The 18,514-nt window shown below is 35.1% G+C and overlaps 3 protein-coding genes across 5 annotated transcripts; 1 reads left to right on the forward strand and 2 right to left on the reverse strand.

Moving 5' to 3' along the window:
• Positions 1–1,051: 1,051 nt before the first annotated feature.
• On the reverse strand, positions 1,052–3,182 carry LOC140957762 (UDP-glucuronate 4-epimerase 3-like). Its single transcript, XM_073415139.1, has 2 exons — positions 2,895–3,182; positions 1,052–2,808 (listed from the first exon to the last, which is right to left on the reverse strand). The coding sequence occupies exon 2, from the start codon at positions 2,698–2,700 to the stop codon at positions 1,396–1,398; it is 1,305 nt and encodes a 434-aa protein (XP_073271240.1). The 5' UTR covers positions 2,701–2,808; positions 2,895–3,182; the 3' UTR covers positions 1,052–1,395.
• A 3,326-nt stretch (positions 3,183–6,508) lies between these two features.
• Positions 6,509–11,412, reverse strand: LOC140957339 (3-phosphoshikimate 1-carboxyvinyltransferase 2). The gene is made up of 8 exons (XM_073414542.1): positions 10,888–11,412; positions 9,385–9,629; positions 9,023–9,176; positions 7,833–8,047; positions 7,637–7,754; positions 7,220–7,430; positions 7,056–7,117; positions 6,509–6,920 (listed from the first exon to the last, which is right to left on the reverse strand). The coding sequence occupies exons 1-8, from the start codon at positions 11,218–11,220 to the stop codon at positions 6,702–6,704; spliced, it is 1,557 nt and encodes a 518-aa protein (XP_073270643.1). The 5' UTR covers positions 11,221–11,412; the 3' UTR covers positions 6,509–6,701.
• A 3,480-nt stretch (positions 11,413–14,892) lies between these two features.
• Positions 14,893–18,387, forward strand: LOC140957530 (protein GRAVITROPIC IN THE LIGHT 1-like). 3 transcript variants are annotated; one of them, XM_073414840.1, is made up of 3 exons: positions 14,923–15,052; positions 15,165–15,353; positions 16,828–18,387. In XM_073414840.1, exon 3 carries the CDS (start codon positions 16,884–16,886, stop codon positions 18,153–18,155), a length of 1,272 nt encoding a protein of 423 aa, XP_073270941.1. In that variant the 5' UTR covers positions 14,923–15,052; positions 15,165–15,353; positions 16,828–16,883; the 3' UTR covers positions 18,156–18,387. The 3 variants fall into 3 exon arrangements, with proteins under 3 accessions (XP_073270940.1, XP_073270941.1, XP_073270942.1); XM_073414841.1 differs by having other exon boundaries at positions 15,267–15,353; XM_073414839.1 differs by lacking the exon at positions 15,165–15,353 and having other exon boundaries at positions 14,893–15,052.
• Positions 18,388–18,514: the final 127 nt, after the last annotated feature.

An 18,514-nucleotide genomic window follows, 5' to 3' on the forward strand; every position in this document is an offset into this window, starting at 1 on the left:
CATTATTGATTATATAGAATTCTACATGATATCGGTTCCGATTTCGATTCCGCGACGTTATTTTGCAAGAAATGGAACCCTACTATAATAAACTCTCCGTTTCAATTTTGGTTATGGAACGATTCCAATTTTAGTTGCAGAACAAACTTGTCCCTATTTTTAAATTAGAAAACTTTAGTGTTTCTCTACTATTTTGAGTATCATATAATTTTGTGTGTATTCCCATGATGTTGAAATGGTAGTCCACCACATTTAGAAATCCATAATAATTTAATTTAGTCTTTCTTGATGAAATGGCCCCAGAAGAGACAACTCCCACTAAAAGAAACCAAAAGAGCAGCACCTGGGGGCACCAAACTTTCAGTGTCATTTTTTACTCTAAAAATGTAAAAGTTTGGCCACTATAGATTGGAAGTCTTTTCACAAGATCGTCGCAAACGAGCACCTTTTATGGCAGCTACATTTAAATTCACCGATGATCTCTCATACTTCTTGCCATCATTTTCCAGTCCATCTTTCCTAGAGGATCAAGTAGGATGATCGAATACTAATTTCGAAGCCTTCTGGTACATTGCGCAACACTTCTTGATCATCTAGTAAAACTACATTCATTGCCTGTGATTTATTAATCGACAATGACATTCTCTGAAATATAACTGCATTACATGATGTTCGACAGTTCGAGGCATCCGGTGATTGTCATTCCGTTCCGAGCCATCACAAATATTCATGTTTAAAAATCATTACACCAAGTTTCTATCAAGAATGTTCTCATAAGATTATCGTTTTTCCACCACAGCACATGTATAAACTCAAAACATAAAATGTACCTAAATATGCAACCCTGTGCTTCCGCTGTTGGTCCAAAATCATAGGAGTGAGTGAGTGACTGAAGAGCAACTAATCATCCAACATAGATTACCATTTATTGGAGAACAAGCAGTTAAAAAGCTGGCGTGTGCTGTGTACCGCCAAAAACAATATGGAAAATAAATTACTTCATCAATGATAAATCAACCAACAAAAAATGGAAATGAATCTAAATAAAGTTTGTAACATCAAAATTATTCGTGTGCTACTTTATTTAAAATCGAATTCAGATTATACACGTCCATGAGTCAGCAAATTGCTCTATCAGTCATGAATTATACAAATTATATAAAACTACAACAATTACAATCCCATGAGTGGAAAAAGGAACGCCAGGGGAACCAATGGTCACCAACCGGCAACCGCAAAAGCTTCTTCACCATGAGAGAGGAATTTCCTCATTATATCACACTCGAGACTTGTGGAAACAAGAGAATCTCGACGAAGGGAAATAGCTTAAAACAATTGTAAGAATCAAAATGAACAAGAATGGAATGATCCTACCGCACAATTGAAAAAATCATATTACTGTGCGCTCTTCTTCCCGTTAGCATAGTAACTGAGGTACCATCGAACGAATTTCTTTAACCCTGTCTGAAGATCAGTCGAGGGTTTATAACCAAGCTCTTTCTGAGCTAAGCTTATGTTGGCATGCGTAAATTGTACATCACCATTCCTTGGCAACTTCATAACCAACCTCTTTGCCTTCACCTTGAGTAACCTCTCCAAAATACTTACAAGATCCGAAACTGGTACAGGGGATGTGTTTCCCAAATTGTACACCCGCAGTTGAGCCGGCCCCTTCTTCTTGCCACCACTGCCGGTACTTTTCTCTGCCGTATCCAATGCACCCAGACAGCCCTTAACAATATCATCAATGTAGGTAAAATCCCTCGCCACCGTTCCATGATTTGCAGCCTCAAAGATTGGGATCGACTTCCCCTTCAAAATATCCCTAGTAAAAAAGAAGTATGCCATGTCCGGCCTACCCCATGGTCCATAAACAGTGAAGAATCTCAATCCAGTAAGCGAAAGCCCATATATATGATTATAAGTATGTGCAATCTCTTCACCGGCTTTCTTAGTTGCGGCATACAGGCTCGCAGGCTGATCAGTCTTGTCCCTCTCGGAAAAAGGAACCTTAGTATTCAATCCATACACAGAACTACTCGAAGCCCACACGATCGCTGGCTGCGGATTCGCATTCTTGCAAACCTCGAGCAAACTAACTAGGCCGGCAATGTTGCTATGTACGTAGGAGCTAGGATTCTCCATTGCATAGCGAACACCGGCCTGCGCAGCCAGATGCATAACATGAGTAAAGGCCACAATATCAAAAAGCTTCTTTAATAGGGCAGCATCATTGATATCACCCTCCACAATGTACACCCCGGTTCTGTCTAGAAGTGCTTGTCTAGCCCTCTTCAGGGAGGTATCATAATAATCATTGAAATTATCCAGCCCCAAGACACCGTCCCCCCGCCTTTTGAGGGCGGAGGAGACATGAGTGCCCACAAAACCAGCAGCCCCTGTAACCAAAACCGAAATCCCATTTCTAGACCTGATTTTAGCAGAGGCCCTGACCCTTTTTTCAAAGTTAGGGTCACCATAAGAGCTTCTAAGGGACCTTCTAGAGAGATCTGAAGGAACAGGGGATGAGGAAGAGGGTGATCTATAGAAGAACAAAAAGATCAAGCCTAGGAAAACAAATGACCAAAAAGCGAGCTTGGCCAGAGAAGAATGCAGCCTCACCCTATTGTACGGAGACTTATCCATCTTGAACTTTCCTGGGGTTGAAGGGCCGCTGTCAATGTGCTTCATCTGTGACATTAACCAACAAAATAAAAAGCTCGAGATTCGACGAGTTCCCGCGACCAATTTCCCTGCCTTCGCGGTCTATCTTCTGGTTTTCTTGAAATCAGAATCAACGAAGAGGGCCTGGGCGTAAAATGAGTCGCAAAAGTGATTTTTTCCCCCCTTCAAAATTTGATAAATGCAGCTTCTCAGGAATGAGGATTACGTACCTAGAGATGGTGGTGTGGAATAGTTCTAAACTTTATTCATGGGGAATCTTTGGTTTCTTGTAGAAAATGTTTGGTGGTGGCGGTGGTAATTGAATATTTTTTCCCTTTTCTTTTCCAAAAAAAAAATCCCACCTTCCTTATCCTACGATTTTCCCATTGGAAAAACAGATTTGAAAGTTGATGATTGAATAAAAATGGTGATTGGAGAGAGGGCGAAGAGATTTCTAAACGAGAGGAGGGAGCGAAATGCGGTCTCAAGAAAGTTCAAAATATATCATAAAAATAGAAGTGGACTTCGGATGGATGAGAGGTTGTCTTCGAAATCAGTCAATTATTTTCATTTAATCCAAATTGTGAATTTTATAATTTTAATTTCTCTTTTCATGTAAATTTCTTTTACCCAAACTCACCATTTTATCGGCCCCATCTAAAATTATTTTTCAAAATCAGATTATTAAACTACTTTTAAGATTGGCAAAAACTTTAGTGAAACGATCTCACGTGCCGTATTTTANGATTTCTAAACGAGAGGAGGGAGCGAAATGCGGTCTCAAGAAAGTTCAAAATATATCATAACAATAGAAGTGGACTTCGGATGGATGAGAGGTTGTCTTCGAAATCAGTCAATTATTTTCATTTAATCCAAATTGTGAATTTTATAATTTTAATTTCTCTTTTCATGTAAATTTCTTTTACCCAAACTCACCATTTTATCGGCCCCATCTAAAATTATTTTTCAAAATCAGATTATTAAACTACTTTTAAGATTGGCAAAAACTTTAGTGAAACGATCTCACGTGCCGTATTTTATGAGACGGATCTCTTATTTAGATCATCCATGAAAAAGTATTACTTTTTATGTTAAAAGTATTATTTTTTATTGTGAATATCGATAGAGTTGATCCGTCTCATAGATAAAGATTCGTGAAACCGTCTTACAAAATAGTTACTATTTAAGATATGATAGGTCTTGCTAAATATCTAGTCAAATGCAAGATACATAGCAAGACATTGGAAAATTCATTTTTTTAAATAATGGAGTAATTTCAAAAGATTGTTAATTATTAGCTTTGATTGGTAGTAAAGGTAAATTTTTTTTCCACATGGCCTTGTTTTAACCAATAAATATTTCACGGAAACTATGTGGTACTGGCTCACGAGTCAATCTTGTGAGATGAATTTTTTATTTATGATCACCAATAAAAAAAAATATTATTTTTTATACAAAAAAAATATTATTTATTATTGTAAATATGAGTAAGGTTGAATCGTTTTATAGATAAAAATATGCTAAATCGCCTCACAAAAACTTACTATAAATATTTAGTGGGGTTATTTCTTATTTAAAATAGAGATTTGCAGTGTGAATTTGAGGCTCATTTGTTGGAGGTGGTGTGGTGGAGAGATTTTGGGGGTAATCATGAGGGGTTCTTAATTATCATGCCATTGGATTGTTAAGTGCATGAGATTTCTTGGGATTTTTTTTTCCCTTTTTAATACCTTATTATAATTCATCGATTGAAATTACGGAAATAATATAATATTTTTCACTTTTCAGAGAAATTATAAAAATATTATTAATTCAAACCAAAATCAATTTTTTTATTCAATAATCTGTACATGTCGTATACCTACGAAGCTTGTGCATTATATTATGAGTACGTCTTTATTAAACAGTATCACATATATGTATTTGTTAGACGGATCAACACGATTCATCAAAATAATAATTTTAACATAACAATAATATTTTTTATGAGTCGGATTGGATAATATATTTGTAATTTTTATATTATATTATTAGATTGTAACAGTAAAAATGGTTATTCTAGGTCTGTCATGTAGTATTATCGTACCTACTTAATTTTTGAATTGTGTATGGAAAGTGATGGGGGAGCATTATTTTGTAACAGGAAGTGGTCAATTTATGGAAATATTCCGAAAGCTTTTTGATGCAAATGTAATCTAAACTGTGCCAAAATTTAAAACACAAAAACTCTTGTGGGACGATCTCACATATCAATTTTATGGGTCGAATATTTTATTTGGGTCATCCATGAAAAGGTATTACTTTTTATGTCAAGAGTATTACTTTTTATTGTGAATATCGGTGGGGTTAACCCGTCTCACAAATAAAAATTCGTGAGACCGTCTCACAAGAGACCTACTCAATTAAAAAATATCAACGCATGAACAATTAAATTAATATATCTGTAAATTTTCGATTTTTGGTGTGGAGAAAATTGTAACATGGGTTTTCTAAGGCAAAACAAAAAAAAAATCACTTGGGTATAAATCATAAATTGTTTGTTTATCAAAACACCACACGATATTTAAAATATGAGTAGTTCTCTTGTGATACGGTCTCACGAATCTTTATCTGTGAGACAGGTCAACCCTACCGATATTCACAATAAAAAGTAATATTCTTAGCATAAAAAGTAATATTTTTTCATGGATGATTCAAATAAGAGATTTGTTTCACAAAATACGACCCGTGAGACCGTCTCACACAAGTTTTTGCTTTAAAATATAGTGAGAACACTCACCATGAAGTAAAGAATAAATTTTTCTTTTATTTGCTAATTTGTACACATAATGAATTTTACTTTATTTTCAGACATTTTCCTAACACGTTATGACAATTAAAAATAAATACACTTTTTTCTATTGATTTTTAATAGATTATAGTTGAAATCTCAAATATGTCAATACACACAATCTTGGAAACTTCGTCCATCAATTCCACCTGATCATAGAAACCCCATTTGGAGTTCAAGTCAAAACCAAGGAAAAGAGATGTTCAGCAAATGTTTTGATATATGATTTTTTCATACGATAATCTGGTGGATCTTATATATTTTTATTTTGAATTCGAATATTATTCTTGTATAAAAGTACATCAGTGTGACATAGAACGAACATAACTATTAGAGATTGCATAAAAGTAAATCAAAAGTGAGGTATTAGAATTTATGAAATTTACAGCTAGCAAAGGCACTAATTCTCATAGATTCATGTAATGGTACACTAGCACGCAGTTAGGGGGCATAGCAATTAATATTTGGACAAAATAGAGGTGTGATTTTAAATGCTTGTAGAGTAGCAAAGAGGAGACAAAGTGGGTTGGAGGAGTCACATTTAGTGTGTGTGGTTACAGTGCAAACAAACTTCAGAACAGGGCAACAGCCTTTTTCAAGAACCGCCCATGTCCCATGTTATTAGGTTTCTGCATGTGAAATTTTGTTCTAAAAATTGTAAAAGTTTTATTTATTGAATGATCTGCACTGGCTCCTCTCCCATGTTTACATATTCCTACCCTCTGTGTGATTTTCTTTTTTGGGTTATGAACCGTCGATTATTCGAAAATAGTGGGAAAACAAAAAGAATTTTTGAGAAACCATTTCACTTTTGATTATCAAACAAATTGGAGTCTACTTCGAGGGAAAGGTAATTAGCTACTTGCAAGTAATAGTAGTAATATTCAAGAATTAATGATTAAGAGCATATATCACAGACATCAAACAACATTTTGTGATACGTTTCATTATTTGATTAATAGTGAATCATGGACACACACTGTTAAATCTACAAGCAAGGTTCTATAAAAAAAATTACACAAAAGTGACTTCATTTTTTTCTGAGATCACAACAATCTCAATACCTTAATGCACACATTCGAACACAGTTTACTCGAAAACTAGGGAAGATTCCCATCCATCTCTTCCTCACATCGAGGAGAGATTACTCTATCTTTCGAATAATCGCTAACATACATTTTTTCAGTTTCACAAAAGAAAAAGCTTCTCAGTGCTGTGAGAAAGTAGAAAGAACGTCAAAATAATTGGGGAATGTTTTGCGAGTGCAACCAGGATCTCTTATTGTGACTGGAACATCAGCACAAGCGGCGAGTGAAAAGGCCATGGCCATCCTATGATCGTCGTAAGTATCGATGGCAGCTATATTTAGTTTCTCCGGTGGAGTAATCACACAGTAATCTGGGCCTTCTACAACTGTTGCTCCCAACTGAAGTTCAGTACAAAAAAGGGAGAAGACATCAAGGTGCCGCTTTGTATATACTGCTTACTTATTTCAGACTTAAATAAAGGTACAAGTTGATGAGAGTTGAAAGCACGAAGTGAAAGCTAGAAAGCGAAGAACCTTTCTAAGTTCTGTGCATATGGCTATCATTCGCTCAGTTTCTTTCACCCTCCAGCTAGCAACTGCAACCATATGCATAAAAAGATTGGCTTGCTTCCTTTTGTTCTTTGTTTTTTTAAATAATAACGATCAAATATTATGTTTTAAGTTGAGAGTAGTAGTACCATCTCTTATAGCAGTCGGCCCATCAGCGAAGAGTGCTACAACAGCAAGAGTCATGGCCACATCTGGCATTTTATTCATGTTGATATCAATGGCACGTAAATGTTTCCTTCCAGATGAATCACGTGGAGGGCCTTTAACAGTGACACTATTCTCGGTCCACGTGACTTCTGCACCCATTTTTTCAAGAACCTCGGCAAATTTGACGTCACCCTTCAAGAAGAAAACTTTGAAGATAAGAAGTTACAAAAGATCACTTAGTAAGAGCATAATTCCGCCAAAAAAACTTGGCATCATTTTACAGAATGCTGTCAAAAATCACTCCATACGTGGATAAGATGTCAAATAGACGCAAATTTCTAATTTCACATATAGCACAAAAATGCGTGAAAAGTGGAGACTTTTGGAGCAATACGTACCTGTAAACTACTTGTCCCACAACCTTCAACGGTAACAGTTCCACCACTAACAGCAGCACCAGCCAAGAAGTAACTAGCACTTGAGGCATCGCCTTCGACATAAGATTTTCCAGGAGACCTTGTGAAAAATTTGTCCTTAAACTTCCATGATGCTAAGTTTCTCGAAGCCTAAAAACATTAGAGTATTGAGACTTACTTGTACTTTTGACCTCCACGAACCAAGAATCTGTTCCACTCATCACTGTGCTCAACAGAGACACCATACCTTTCCATTAACTTAATGGTCATCTCCACGTACGGAACCGAAATTAGTTTGTCAATTATCTCAATTTCCACATCGCCCAGCGCCAGTGGAGCTGCCATGAGAAGAGCAGTCAAGTATTGGCTACTAATGGATCCAGAGAGTTTCACCTGCCAAAACACAGATTAAACCATCACAAATCCTAGTCCAAGAACAGTATACCTTCTCCCCCATTTCATTTGGACTAGAAGACTTCCGCAGAGCCAGGACCAACTAATAAGTATATAAACAAAGCTAACAAAACAAGGAATTGCTTCTGAGAAAATATTCCCAATACCTCATTCACTACAAATTATTTTCATAAACCAAACTCAAGAACATAGTTCTTGGCCCTAACACCAAGGGCTGATCCCTCACCTGTTACCAAACCAGGCTTATGTTTCCCCTCCCAACTTTCATCTCAATAATCACCATCATAATGCCAACTTCTATGAGAGACACCTCCCTGACAAAAATGAATAACAAAAGTAACTCTAGCCTATAGGATCAATCTCATTGCAGGGGAATTGGAATGACAATAAAATGATATAAAATGGTGTCTTCTTTCTTTTTTACTGGATTATTGAGTAAATTCATGTAAGTTATTTTGGATAAGGAGCTAACTGCTTATCAAAAAACTGAATTGAGAAAGAACAACCGGAGTACTTTTTCTTCTCCTCTTTGACTTTCATAAAGATTGAATTCGGAAATAAAAAATCACTGCTTCATTTTCTCTATAGAAATATGGATCACCAAGTGGGTATCATAAATTTTAAATCACCAGGCAATTTGATTGAACATCTTTACATCTTCCTTTCCTGGAGTTAATGGAGGATAGCAAATTGGACTAATGGCTGAAATTTTGGATGGAAGGTTGATTTAAAGGGAGTAAAATGACATATAAGAAAATTTTGGATCTTTAAGGCACCTAGCTACTTACCCTTCCATGAATGTGCAAGTTATAACTTTGCTTCAGCCTTTTTCTCTAGAGTTTCATTCAAAAATAATTAACGAGGCAATCAACATGCCTTGTGTACAAGCTGATGTCACATTAATCTATCTATTGAAACCAGCCAGAACAGCTCTTTAAAGAAAGTAAGACACACCTTTCCACCTGGAAGACCTCCCTTCCCAACAACACGAACTGGGGGACAGTTCGTCCCCAGGAAGCAATCGACCTCTGCACCAAGCTGTTTAAGTCCAGTCACCAAATCACCAATTGGTCTCTCTCTCATGCGAGGAACTCCATCAAGGACATATCTGAGAATCAACAAGATATTTTGTTGGTATAGATCAATCGCTATTATTTAGATTGGTAAGCTGTGTTTTTAGGTAAAATAAAATTGTTAAAAGATCACAGGAAAAAAAAAATCACAAGCTAATATTTGGGCTTAAAAAGAATCATGAAATAGTGCTTGAGGACCATGGAATACATAAGAAAGAATAAACAAAAATTCATTTAGAATACCTTGCGTTTCCACCAGCAGCAGTAACTGCAGCAACCAAAGGGCGCATAGCTGTTCCTGCATTTCCTAGGAAAAGTTGAATTTCCTCTTTGGCATCTTTCGACACTGGAAATAGACCACCACATCCTTCCACAATCGCTCGCTGATTTGCTTTATCTTCTTCCACATTCAGTCCAAGTGTTCTCAAGGCACCAAGCATATAATGGATGTCATCACTATTTAGTAAGTTGTCCACAACAGTTGTTCCCTGGAAAATCATTGTGTAATGCGAGCTCGTGTAAGAATATTGATATAGAAAGGCATATAATAATTAAATAATCGATTATAAAAAGCGTGCATTAAAAAGAAATATGGAATGTGGACAACCAAGAATCCTGGAATAATGTTAACAGAAACCGATGAAATTGAAAATGGGCATGGTGTAAAATGTTGATAAACTGATAAACTTAATAAGGATACAACCAAATGCGTAAAACAGTTTTCCAAACCTTAGATTGTTGTTCTCAAACCACAGATTTAAAATTGTGTAATCCCGAATCAAGTAAATGGAATGAGGCTCAAGCATACATATATGAATGTGTGTTCTCATCTTGTCAAACAAAATTTCCATAGCTCGCAATTCAATTTATTTCCAATAGTATCCTTACCTCAAGTAACGTCATTAGAATTCTCAACTCCAAATCAATAATTCTACAGCAAATGCATATATTTTGAGCTAACCACTACCACTGCATATTTACATCCATTTACTCTGCATTGAAACAAGTTCATGTGTAATCTAAAAATATATTCCATTCTATCGTTTTCCTATGCAACTATTTCACGTTATAGCAGAAAGTTCATCAAAACATTATTCCATCCAAGAAATGTAGCGCCAGCATACTCTATAAAACAGTGATTCTCATAGAGGTCCATAAAAATATACACAATTAGCAATCCCCTTAAGATATTTCAATCTAAAATAGCTGCATACAGCGCATACAATGCATTTTGGCATGTAAATGTCTTTGCACAAACTGACAAAAGCACAGATATATCGATAAGCACTATATCACATTAAGTTCATTAGCAGTTACAAAAATATCTATCACACGATTGTACTTGGATCAAAGAATCCGGACATATTTGCCTGCAATAACATGAACCTCTGGCTCATAGTGTTTTGTACCTAGAGAGGCATTTTGGGCCTGGATCTTAAATCTTCTCAAGACTTGTGGGGCACTGTACACAGCTGATTCAAACCTCGTGTTTAAGATAAATAAAAGTTGTGGAATCTTTCTTTCTCAATGTTACTCATATTCTTACATAAAGCTACACAGCATAGAATCAGACGAAGAGTTGGCATTCTCAATTCGCACAACAGAAATTTTTTTTTTTACCCATATTCATGCACAATCCCACAAGATTCACACTTCCATAATCCCAATATGACAATACAGACACTGAAAAACTGAGAAAAATTTAATAATCATGTACGTACGATGTAGAACACACCACAACATTACCTCAGAGAGGGCAGCAAGAAGTAAAATACGGTTAGAGAGGGATTTGGATCCCGGTAACTTAACGGTACCGGATATTTCTTTGATCGGTTCCAACACAATTTCCGGCAGCGTTGACTGCTTCTCAGCCGTTGCAACAGAAGCCATAACCTTTACAGAATTCTTCTTTTGAACTGTAAAGACTGATTTTTTATCCACAGCCCATGAATAATTTGATGGGCTTTTCAGATTCTTTGCGCCAAAAAACAAGGAATTCGAAGTTGCAGCAGCAGGTCTGGCCTTAATGGTGGGGAATCTTGGGGGAAGTTTGTGCGCCATGTTGCTAACGTTCGCCATTTCTCTGAAGAACTATATTAGTCTCAGCAATTTTGATCGGGAAAAAGGCGTGGAGTTTTAAAACAGCAAATTTTCTTCCTAAGGAATACTTCTTTTTTAATTCAGAAAAATCCCACCTAATTCTTCTTGGGTTTTAGGTTGAGGATGGTGGTATAGTTTAGCGGGAAGGGTGTGCGCAGGTTAAGACTCGATTGTAATGCAAAAACTTGTGGAAGATGGTATGCGTCGTATTTTGTGAGACGAATATTTTATTTATTTCATCCATTAAAAAGTATTATTTTTTATGCTAAGGATATTATTTTTTATTATAAATATCGATAATGTTGACCCATCTCACGTATAAATATTCCTGAGATCGAGACCTATCCCGAATGTAATTGTGTCAAACCGGCTCGTTGAGATCCAATTTGTTTCACCAAACCTTTTTCAACTGCTAAAATAAATTATTTTTCTTAAATAAAAAAAACACATGCGTACATATTTGTATATGTGTATATAATATATAACTTTGGTTATTAATTTATAAAATTAAATCAGACATGAAATTCATTAAAAAAAATCTATAATTATGAAATATAAATTTTTTAAAAATAATCTACATACTAAATAAATAATAATTTAATATAAAACACAAGTATTTTTATTTTTTGAAATAGTCAAATTCAAGAACAATTTTATATACATTAATATCATTAGTGATGGCCTCTTCCGATTAAGAACAGCCACCTTGTATGCACCAGCCGTACTCGTTGCCATCAGCTGGGCGGAGAATCAATATGTTAGGCATTGCTCGGAAACTTGCCACATGCTCAATTGGTTGATGAGTCGGTCCGTTCTCTCCAAGTCCGATTGAGTCGTGGGTCATAACATAAATAACTCCAGCTTCACACAATGCGGAGATCCTCGTGGCTGCTCTCGTGTAGTCAGTGAAAACAAAGAAAGTCGAACAGTAGGGAATGATGCCAGGGCTGTGAAGTGCGATTCCATTACATATGGCTCCCATCCCATGCCATGTTCACGAACACCAAACCTTACATTTCTCTCTTCTGGTATGTTCTTTTGAAAGTCGCCAAACATTTTGAGAAGGGTCATATTGGATGAGGCAAGATCGGCACTGCCCCCTAGCAAACCAGGGAGAACCTTCGCAAGAGCATTGAGGTTTTGCTGAGAAAGGGTTTCTAGTGGCATCAGCTGGGCTCTCAGGAATGTATGTCTGGAATGAGACGACATTATTCAGAAATATATTTCGAGAGAATATAACAATACAACATGAAACTCAGGAGTGTATCTCTGGAATGACACGACATTATTCAGAAAATATACTTCGAGAGAAAATAACAGTACAACATGAAAGCTTGTTTCATTTCATATGCATTCATTATTCAGATGGAGGACGTAGTCGTATAAGTGCATTTCAGGCCGGAGAAGGAAGGAAAGAACGAGAAGGATGATGTGGCGGAGCCATGACGGGGGATGTCCGCGCGTGCTAGCATGGCTTGGGACAGTGTTAGGGAGGAAGAAGAAGCCAAGGCTCTGCAGTCTTTCTTTGCGTGAGAAAAAACGGCTATTTTGTTTTACAATTATTACTGAAATTTTATTCATCTTTTAAATACAACTAATTTAATTAACTAAATAAAAGTGAAGATTTATTGTAGGTATTTAATTTATGTTTAAATTTTTTGGAAAAATTTTAAAGTCTTGTACTTTTCGTATTTATTAAAAAAATTATGGATCTTGGACAAATTAAACACAGGAACTTTAATAGTTTTAATGGAATAAAATTTAACTGAAAGTTTTAAATAAAAATTTATATAAACCGTCTCACGAGTCAATTTTGTGAAACAAATCTTTAACTAAATTTAATTCATAAAAAAAATATTATTTTTATATCAAAAATTGTAATTTTCATTTAAAAATAATCGAATTGTCATGTATCATATGTCTTTAACTCAAATTTTTTATCTGAGAAAAGTTGGACATCGTGGAAATTCCAACCCGCCGGGTGGGTGAACTTTTAAAACAGATAGGTCATTGTTATGACTTAGTTGATCATTAGGTTTAGCGTTTGATTCAAGAAAAGATTCTTTTTAATTTATAACTTTTTTTTTGAAATAATATAACTTTTTTGTTTATCGAGTATTCATTATATATTTTACCACGATTTTTTAACCATTATATAATTGAAGTATGGTGAGCTTCGGATAAATATTAGGTAGGAACTCAAATTATTATCTTGTTTATATAATATATATATATACACTACTCACATTATAAGAATCTGCATGCGTAAATATAGAGATCCTGAGTTCGAATATTGAATAAGACGAAAAAAAAACTACTTCCATATATGACATAATGTAATCGTGAATAATGATACAGGATAAAACTTATGATGACAGCATAACCAAAATAAAAAATGTCTTACTATCCTTACATTGACAAATCCTAACACATTGTCTATAAAAAAATGAAAAATAATATATATTTTGTATTTTTTTAAATAACATAACAGAAATTAGTTACTCTAGTTTTAACTTTAGTTAATGGTATAAATAAATATATACATATTTTATGTATGTATGTGTAAATATGTATGTATGTGTATATACATTTGTATTTTAATGTAAAATTTGCTAAAAACTGATTTTATACTAGTCATCTACCTATTATAGATATTATCTCACGAGGCGTTATTATATGTAGTTAGTCATTAAAATCATTAAATATGAGTGTTTGCATAATTACTTAAAATACAAATTTACTAAATTTATTATAAATCATACAGTTAAAAAGTAAAAAAATTTACAAATTCTTAAAAACTTAATTAAATAAAACATTTATGAATTTTTTTGACTTTATTACTGTCATATATCAAAATTTTTAAACCTTCGTGATTCGCAATTTTTGATACATAAACAAACAAAACAATTGACCATGCTTAAAAAACGAGATTTTTCAAATAAAGTGACATATGAAATAAAGATTGGTCGTGACTTTTTGTTGATTGACATTGTTTACTTCCCCATAAGTTTGAGAGCTTATATTTATGTGTATACCTAAATATATATAACAGTAACATTTATAAGATAAGCTTTTATTTTATTACAACACATGCGGGGAGGGGGATCGAACTCGAGGAGGGGAGTCAACTAATCTGACGGGGTGAAATCACTGGGCTACAAGCCCGGTCTCATTTATAAGCTAAGCTGAGTTGTATGTTTAAATTAATAGGTTTAATGATATAAAATCACAAAATAGAAAGTCATTGGAAAAATTATTTCTAATATATTTAAGGTTTTTAAAATTAAATAAATGCGTGTTAGTAAATTTATTTATTCCATATTGGTTTTTCATAATTTATGTATTACATTCACCATGCTATTAATTTTCTGCAATTTTCATAAGAATACTTACTTGAGTGGGTCTCGTGTGAGACCGTCTCACGGATCTTAATATGTGAGACGGGTCAACCCTACCCATATTCACAATAAAAAGTAATACTCTTAGCATAAAAAGTAATACTTTTTCATTGATTACCCAAATAAGAGATCCGTCTCATAAATACGACCCGTGATACCGTCTCACGCAAGTTTTTGTCTACTTAATAACCTCGGTGCATACGATTTTTTTTATATTTTTTTTCGATAAATTTATTTATTTTTCGTATTATTTAATTATTATCTAATATTAATTTCGCTTTACTTTTAATACTGTGTAGAGTGATGGCCGTGGATCTTTGTCGGAAAAAAAAATTTAGTCTTGCCCGCGAAGTCACTCTGTCCTCCGAACTGCGGCAGATTAACGCCTCAATTGCCGGCGGGATCCCGAGCAGGTAGCTTAAAGCTTGTTGATTTATTTTAAGTTTTTTTTACCGCTTACTTTACATTTTTAATCGGAAGATGTGAAAAAGGTTCCGTTGCTTTCATTTTTTTTTTGTTTTCTAGGGTTTGCCGATGACGAATTTTAGAGTTTATATATGTGTGGTTAGAGGCGATTATTCTTTTACTTACTTTGATGCTGTATATTAAAATGAAGATTTTGTTTAGTATGTGTGAAGCGAGGTTTAGAAACGGTTGATGAAAGTTTTACATAAATGCTTAAGTTCAGGAAGAGCTGATGATGTCTTTCACACGGTATATTCATCGGTGTTTCCTGCATTTGCTTAAAAATGGGAAGCAATCATCTATTTTTTATTGAATTCTCTAATGTAAAACTTCATCTAATTGTGATTGTTAAGTGGGTTGTGGTTTTGATTGGCCTGAATTGAAGTAATGTTTACATGTGGTGCTATTTATTTACATCGATTTTATCTTTCTTCTCTACGGCTAATCATTTTTTTTGCCTGGACTATCTTTGAATCGATTCTTTGTTTGCGGAGTATAGGACGAGAGCTTAGTGCATTTGGTGATTTGCGTGATTGTTTCAGTGTGGATGGAAATTTGATTTAGGAAAATTGTCAAGTTTGTTGAGAAAAGTTGAATTTATAGTCAATGGCCGCTGGTACACAGTTGGAAGTATCTGAATCATTGAATCTCCATGTTATTCACTTTGAGTTTTCCAAATTGTTGTAGATGACAGAACTTCTTTTCACGGTAAGAATATTATGTGTTGTGTTGATTGGAAGTTTTTTTGTCAATGGAAGACAATAGTTTCTTTGCAGTTTAAACCAACATTTTGCATAATAAGTGATTGCAATTAATTATCAACAATAAAAATCATTTAAGCAATTCTTGGATATTAGTTAGCCAGGTAGATTTTCCCTAGTGTATGGGAGGAACTTCTTATATTCCACCCAAAAGGCCTCAGACTCTGCTCGGTACCTTTTAAGCTTAATGAACCTTGACCTAACACCGGCAAGAATAGGAGACTCTCTTCAATTTTATTGATGTCTATTATGAAGATTAAACGTGGGCTATTTCTCTTCATGGATTAGCAGAGTAGATGAAACATGAATGTTACCATTCTAAATGTCTATACTCTTTCACTCGTTTTATCCCAATCTTCCATAATAGTCCTGAAGTGTTGCAAAGAATCATAAATCAGAATATCAAATTTTAACTTTGGAAATGTTACCAAATAAGTGAGAGGTGTTAATAATGCATCAGTCATTCAGTTTACTAATATTTGTTTACCCGCTGAAGGTTTTGGTTATAGGCTAGTGGGCTGGGTGTATTAAATGATTCTTTACTAGAGTTTATGTGCTAATTAAATAACATTTCTTCGCGTGTGGAATCAATTAAGTTATTACGCCCCTGGACACATGACATTACTGGTTTTATTTGCATGTTGGTGAACGCACACAAACATACTTATATAATACATATCCCAATAGATGTGCATGTGATCTCATGAGTGTTATTCTTTTTCCACATTTTTTAAATTCTCGTTGGCTCTTGAAGTCTTGTTCAGAGCAAATACAGGCTTGCACTCTTAGAAAGCTGTTATTTCAATGCTGATGGTGTTGTTTCACAGTATTGGAGTGGGACATCCACTTAAGCTTGACTGTTTTTTACCATGATTTTGTCTTGGTCCTGTTCAAGCATTTCTGAGATTCAGTTGATATATCCCGTGTAATTAATCTATCTATATTCACATTTCCTTCTACAGTATTTACCTTCTGTGAAAAAGTATTTTGGTGAGTTTTGCCATCACCAAAAGAAGATATGCAACACACTGGTGCAAAAGATACCCAACTTCGTGAAAATAGCAACCAAAAGGTTCATCCCCAACCAATGGAAGAGGCCACAAATCAAAATCCTGAAGCTATGGAAAACCTAGTATCTAAGATGTTTACAAACATATCCTCTCTGAAGTCAGCTTACATTCAACTTCAATCTGCTCATACTCCTTATGACCCTGACAAAATTCAAGCTGCCGATAAACTCGTAATATCAGAGTTGAAAAATTTATCCGAACTCAAGCACTTTTATAGAGAGCACAACCCCAAACCAGTCTGTGTTTCCCCCCAAGACTCCCGGCTAGCTGCTGAGATTCAAGAACAGCAGAGCTTGTTAAAAACATATGAGGTCATGGTGAAAAAGTTTCAGTCTGAGATTCAGAATAAAGATTCTGAGATCCTTCAATTACAGCAGCTTATTGAAGAGGCTAATCAGAAGCGTGTAAAACTTGAGAAGAACTTAAAGCTCAGAGGCTTGTCAACCAAAGAATCTGAAGGGGGTGGTGATGAAAATAGATATTCCTCATTGGAGTTGTCACCGGATCTTTTCAAGTCAGCAGTGGAAGCTGCTTCTAGGGCCATTCACGACTTTTCCAAGCCGTTGATTAACATGATGAAAGCAGCTGGATGGGATCTTGATTCGGCAGCAAACTCCATAGAGCCAGATATTGTTTATGCGAAGCGAGCTCACAAGAAATATGCCTTTGAATCTCACATTTGTCAAAGAATATTCATCGATTTCCAAGACAAAAGCTATTCCATAAAACCAGAAAACCCACCAGAGGTCCCAAATGAAAGTTTGTTTCAGCAGTATCTTACCTTGAGGGAAATGGATCCTCTAGATGCCGTATGCCAGACTCCAGATTCAGCTTTTGGAAAATTTTGCCAGAACAAATACCTCATACTGATCCATCCGAAAATGGAAGCTTCATTTTTTGGAAACCTAGACCAATGGAATTTCATCATGGGCGGTGGGCATCCTAGGACTGCCTTTTACCAGGCTTTTCTGAAACTTGCCAAGTCAATCTGGCTTTTGCACATGTTGGCACATTCTTTTGATCATCCCGTCAAAATATTTCAAGTGAAGCGCGATAACGAGTTTTCAGAAGATTATATGGAAAGCGTAGTAAAAAAGTACATTATAGAAGACGGTGATAAAAAACCTAAAGTCGGTTTCATGGTTACGCCGGGCTTTTGGATTGGTGGTAGCGTCATCCAGTCCCAAGTCTACCTTACAGGTATAAAGGTGCCTGAATGACCGTGTTTATTGTTCCGAAATTTGGGAGCATGTATGTACTTCAGTGCTTCGCCTGAGTTTGTTCTGTATTTTCGTCTTGTACGATGTTTTATTGCGAGTGTGTTCTTTTATCCTCTTGGTAGAATTAAAGAATTACAGGAGGGTGTAAAATGGAATTGGGAGAATGTCATCCCATTATTTACTACTCTTTATCAGCAGATCATCTGGTTTTATTTCGATTTCTATTGTATTATTCACATTAGTAATCACTTGCAAAACTATAACCAATTGTGGAGTTAATTGAACTTAGTGATGAATGATGTCGTAAAGTGAAAAATCAATTAGAATATATTTTTCCTAAGAAAAATGAGGTTAACATA

Source organism: Primulina huaijiensis, chromosome 14 (genome assembly GCF_012295235.1).
Source record: "Primulina huaijiensis isolate GDHJ02 chromosome 14, ASM1229523v2, whole genome shotgun sequence".
In the NCBI taxonomy this organism is placed as follows: Eukaryota; Viridiplantae; Streptophyta; class Magnoliopsida; order Lamiales; family Gesneriaceae; genus Primulina; species Primulina huaijiensis.

What these genes read in the sequence shown, in the direction of transcription:
- LOC140957762 (XM_073415139.1), bottom strand. Translation starts at nt 2,700, where the DNA reads ATGTCACAGATGAAGCACATTGACAGCGGCCCTTCAACCCCAGGAAAG.
- LOC140957530 (XM_073414839.1), top strand. Translation starts at nt 16,884, where the DNA reads ATGCAACACACTGGTGCAAAAGATACCCAACTTCGTGAAAATAGCAAC.
- LOC140957339 (XM_073414542.1), bottom strand. Translation starts at nt 11,220, where the DNA reads ATGGCGAACGTTAGCAACATGGCGCACAAACTTCCCCCAAGATTCCCC. An exon ending in CGTGGAGGTCAAAAGTACAA is followed by an intron (nt 7,755 to 7,832) that starts GTAAGTCTCAAT and finishes ATTTTTCACAAG; the next exon opens with GTCTCCTGGAAAATCTTATG. An exon ending in TATGCACAGAACTTAGAAAG is followed by an intron (nt 6,921 to 7,055) that starts GTTCTTCGCTTT and finishes ACTGAACTTCAG; the next exon opens with TTGGGAGCAACAGTTGTAGA.